General features: G+C 40.1%; 1 protein-coding gene across 1 annotated transcript in view; it reads left to right on the top strand.

Annotated features, from left to right (window-relative positions):
- GTF2I (general transcription factor IIi) overlaps positions 1 to 4,951 on the top strand; it is a 65,041-nt gene that overhangs the window by 56,719 nt on the left and 3,371 nt on the right. The window contains exons 15-16 of the mRNA XM_019545300.1: positions 2,900 to 3,083; positions 4,536 to 4,594. Coding sequence (XP_019400845.1) covers positions 2,900 to 3,083; positions 4,536 to 4,594 — 243 coding nt within the window. The remainder of the gene's footprint in view (positions 1 to 2,899; positions 3,084 to 4,535; positions 4,595 to 4,951) is intronic.

Here is a 4,951-nt window from a genome sequence, read left to right on the forward strand (position 1 = left end):
GGGGTGGGGAATAGCTCCTTTTACAAAAACTTTGGCTAGTATTTTCAAACTGATGCCTTATTTGGGCACCTCAATGTGAATCTTGATTTTTCTTTTTTCTTTTTTTTCTTCCTTGTCTTTCTTTTCTTTTTCTTTTCTTTTATATCCGTCATCCTGAACGTCCAGAGTTCTAACTTTAAATTTGGCCATCCATAATTGAAAGCTCAAGCTTTACTCATAATGTGATTGATCTTTCGTTAAATGGCATCCTTACATGAAATGGTCTTTTTATATCCGTTACATTTGAGCGGCGGTAGATGCTTGCTTACCAATAGTTGTTTGCTTAGGTAAATTTGTCAGCAACTTCTGAAGGGAGAAGGAAGCACATGCATCAGACTGTGGGCCTGATTTCCACATCTTGTGCATTTCCGTATTTTTATGTCTGCCTGAGAGCAGATCAGTGACCTCCATTGAGCAAGGGCTGTTGCTTTATTTAACCACTGTGCTTATTTCTGATACCTTTTTGCTGTGATGTTACACAGAACTGAAGTTTTCACCAGCTATTAAGTAACCTGGACCACATTCTCAGCTGGCCTTAATCAGCCCTGGCTGAAACCAACCTATGCTGAATGAAAGCTGTTGAGAATTTGACCCACGGTATAACTTGTTATACTAGAGAGCAGTTTTGATCTTAGTAGCACCACTTAGTTTTGAATTGGGCAGTTTCTTACAGACTGTGTAAAAGTTTCTTATAATTTCAGTAGTTACAGGGCTGTTCTACCTGACTTGTTACGTTGGGCCAGGTGCATGCTATAAATTCTGCTTCCATCTTCTTTAGAGGTGGCCACATTTCAGTGGAGGACAGAGAGACAATGTAGCTTGTCAATTAAACTGTGACCTTATCTATGGGAGATATGGATGTCAAGAACTTTGTCTGCTGTTTGTAATATTATGCAAGCACTTTAGGCTCATTAAGTGAAAGATACTTTATATGGGTAAATCATTGCTTAACTCTCTGTAGTAAATGATAGACCTATCTTTTTTTGTGTTTTTGCTGTAAAATAAATGTAATCATGAAAGGCAGTGTAAAAACAATTCCTTGGTTGATGAATGTGGACTTTAATTTAAAAAAAAATGAAAATCTACTAGTATTTAAGTACCAAGCATTGTAAGCTTTCAAACTTGGGAAGCATCACTTCAGACTGCGCTGCTAATGGGATCTTTGCTCTGTCTGGAGACAAGAGAATCTGCTAAAACATTTAATTGATTTAAGAAAAATGAAGATTTTCACTTGTAAAAACATATATCTGTTGTTTATTTAGACAGCATTCCAGGGGGCATTCAAAAGTTGGTTTTCTTGGTGCTGTGTAGTGATTCAGAATTTGGTGATATCCGCCCCCCCACCCCCGTACCCTCTTCTCTGCTTCCCTGTGGCCATCTGGTCTCAAAAACTTGCTTCCTTCCTTGTCTTGGGTTTGCGATGCTTCTCAGCACTTATCTAGCACTACCTCCTGAGCACTGTGGCCTCAGCATTGGATAACTTGGCAGAGCTCTAAGTCTAATAAATGTTCCCTTGTGAGATTAATGCACATGAAAAGTTTCAGGGAAGGGCACGAGGCTCATTTTATGGAATTTAGTTGTGAATATGCGATATGTTCTGTTTCCTTGGATCTTACAGACTTTGTTTCTATTGCCTTACTCCAGCTAGGGCCTGTAAGAACGGTGTTTTTCATTAGACTGCAGTTTTTTTCCTAACATTTTTATAACTTGCATCAGAATGTAGGACTAATACTTGACTAACGGTAGAACCCGTGTTCTCCACAGGGTTAGGTTCCTTAATCCCCCTGTGAAAATGAGGATTTGCAGAGTATCCAGCGGTTTTCACAGCATAGATAGCTGAAGTGAGATGCACCAGCTGTCTGTCTGCTGTGTGTTTTATTGCAAAGGGTGTCACTTCTCTGTTTAGCTGCATAGGATAGCCAGTGAGCTCTAACTGATCAAAGTGGTGCCGTTTTGAATTCAAAGCGCCACAAATAACAGTGGCCTGATCTTAATTCAGCATCTCAGTGCCAATTTTAAATGGGGTGTGAACTACCCAGATCTAAATGAACCGAGGTCTGTATTTTCAAAGCTTCCTCAATTAACTTGCATCCAATTTTCATAGCAAGACCACATGCAATAAAACTCACCAAACTACTTACAGATCAGTCAGTAACAGAGTTCTGGTTGGTTGGGGTTTAGTCAGCGTACCATTATGAATACAAAGCAACTAGCCCACTTGGCATTTGCAGACCATTACGCTGTTCTCCAATGTTTACCAGTTGGGTATGTGGATGTGATTAATGTCCTATTTGTAAAAGTGTATTGAGCAGATTTTCTAGGTGAATGCAGTTTTCTTTTCACTTTTCAGATTTCATTACTACAGTCCCTTTTTTTGGCTTTGGCCATAAAGGAAATATTCTGATTGCCTCATCAGCAAATTAATTTCTTGCCTATGGTGGATCTTTTATTAATTCACTTTAAAGACCTACAGATTTATTGTGTTCCTGAGTCTTGTACACAAATAAGCACACTACCAAAGTTCATAGCTGCTACGTAGAACAATTCTTGACGCTGCACGATGTATTAGTAAGCAAATCCAAAGTAATGTGAACAGGTGCCGTCTGTTATAAACCCTTCACTGAGATTCTGGGGAAAGAGGAGACCCCCCCACCTTTTTTACATAACTTACTGTGAATTGGAGAGGTTCTTATTAAAGCATATGTTAAAAGAATAAATTGCAAAATAAAATGATTACACATTTAGAAGTGATAAAAAAGTGTTTAATGCCTGTATGCTTGCTTTTGCATTATTTCAGTTGGTGCTAAGCAAATAGGTTAGGTAGGTATGCTAATGGTTTTATTTTTCCTTTACTTTAAAGCTCAAGCTATAAAAGCAAAAGGTCCAGTGTCTATCCCATATCCGCTCTTCCAATCACACGTTGAAGACTTGTATGTAGAAGGATTGCCAGAAGGAATTCCTTTCCGACGGCCCTCTACCTATGGGATCCCTCGTCTTGAGAGGATACTACTGGCAAAGGAGCGGATACGGTTTGTGATTAAGAAGTAAGGAGCTTTGCATTTGTTACCACTATTTTGTATGTAGTGTGATCTGTCCCTGAGAATGTGGTGATTGGTTTCTACCAATAGATTACTCCTTGCCAGAGCTACAAAGTAATAATTTCTAGTGTGCCGTGTTGCTCAGCTTAGTTATTGAGCCTTGTTAAAAACTATCCAAGCATAGGTGTGATGTCACAAATATGTTATCGTTAAGTAGGAAGTTAATTTAATTTGATGGACCAGATCCTCATTAGATGTAGTTTGATGTGACTCCTTTGTTCCCCTACACCCAGCAACCCAAACAGAGTGGCCAGGCATGGGGCTGTGACAGTTCACCCTCATGGGTGAGCCAGACCCAGGACTGTCTGAGGTTGGGGCTGATGATTGGTCCTGATTATCAGCTGATTATTGGCCCTGATCTCTGGATCTTGAATTGGGCTCGGGGCTGTCTGGACTGGGGTTGATGATTACTGGGGACCTACCTAAATCATGGCAAGAAGGGTTTTTTGCAGCTCGCTTGTGGCATGTGGAGCTGATTTCATGGGCATTTCATTGATGGCAGAGAGACCTAGGGGGAGGAGGAGTAAAGTGGCAGCTTCCACCTTGAGAGCTGGCTGCCCTTCCTGTGGCCCTACTTTCAGCACTGATTGATGGAAAAACCCTGGCAACTGGGTGTGGGGAAGGAGTAGGGGACAGCTACAATCTTGTCTGCTGCCCCACCAGTTGGTGCCTTCCCCCTCCTGGTAGTGAGGATTGCTGACTCCCGCTTTATTACATTCTTTGTTAATTATGCAGACTATCCCAGATTGCGTGCTTTTTGTGAAATCTGCCGTGTAGCAAGTTAAGTAGGAATGGCTTTCCCCAATCCCAGGAATCGTGCTTCCTTCCTGGCACTGGTGGCATGGCAGGAGGTGTAATTATTGGCATTGGGGAACGGATCTCATTGCGGCATTAAATTTAAAATGTGCCAGGGGCCCTGTTTTTCTCCAAAATGGTCTTAGTCCTCAGATTTTAATACTGTACAGGAATCCTTTTGCTTTTTTTTTACATCTTCTATTATGCTTGATAACTCGAATGAGTTAGAGAACAGCAGTTCTTCTTTGTATTTAGTGTTTGTCTTTGTTCTAGCGTGGAACAAAAGGTATTTGAAATTATCTGCAACCAGTCATTGTGGTAAAATATCCACTTTCAGATCAAAAAGTCAGATATTTATTTTGGAGCTCTTCCTTTATTTCCATGGAAGTGACTGAGGACTGTATTCTGGACTTTAGAAATTGTCATATCTCCTTTGACAAAATCAGCATATTTTAACAAAAAAGCTTGTCGTAGATATAGCCAGAAGCTGTAGGAGTAAACCAGTGTTGGTATTAATTAGAAAGATGTGGCAGATCCTGAATGTGGTTTTTAAACCTAGATCTGTAACAAATAGTTCTATTTACTTTTTAAAAAATCTTTCAGACATGAGCTTTTGAATTCAACACGGGAAGATGTACCATTGGACAAACCAGTTGCAGGAGGTAAGACGTACATTTTTGAGCCATCTTTTGGAGGTCTGAGTGGTTTGCACCTTGAGCGTCTTTCATGCTCTGGTACACGCTATTATTTGCTGGTCATGTACTGTAGAGTGGTCTCAAGTCCTCTTCCTGGGAATATTTTTGGAACTGTTATTAGTTATTCACAGTATTTGATCTAGAAAGGCAAGCGCCTGATTAAGTTTAGAAAGTAGAAATAAAAGATGTCAGTTTCTACAGTTGGGTCATTTTAGTGGATAAAGAATTGTTTGGGGCCTAGTAAATTTGAATTAATGTTGTACACACTAAAAATGCGAGATTGGGTTAGGTAGGAAAATATAATAATGCGGATGCTGGTTATCT

The sequence above is a fragment of the Crocodylus porosus genome, unplaced genomic scaffold (genome assembly GCF_001723895.1).
Source record: "Crocodylus porosus isolate Cpor-Errol unplaced genomic scaffold, CroPor_comp1, whole genome shotgun sequence".
NCBI lineage: Eukaryota > Metazoa > Chordata > Crocodylia > Crocodylidae > Crocodylus > Crocodylus porosus.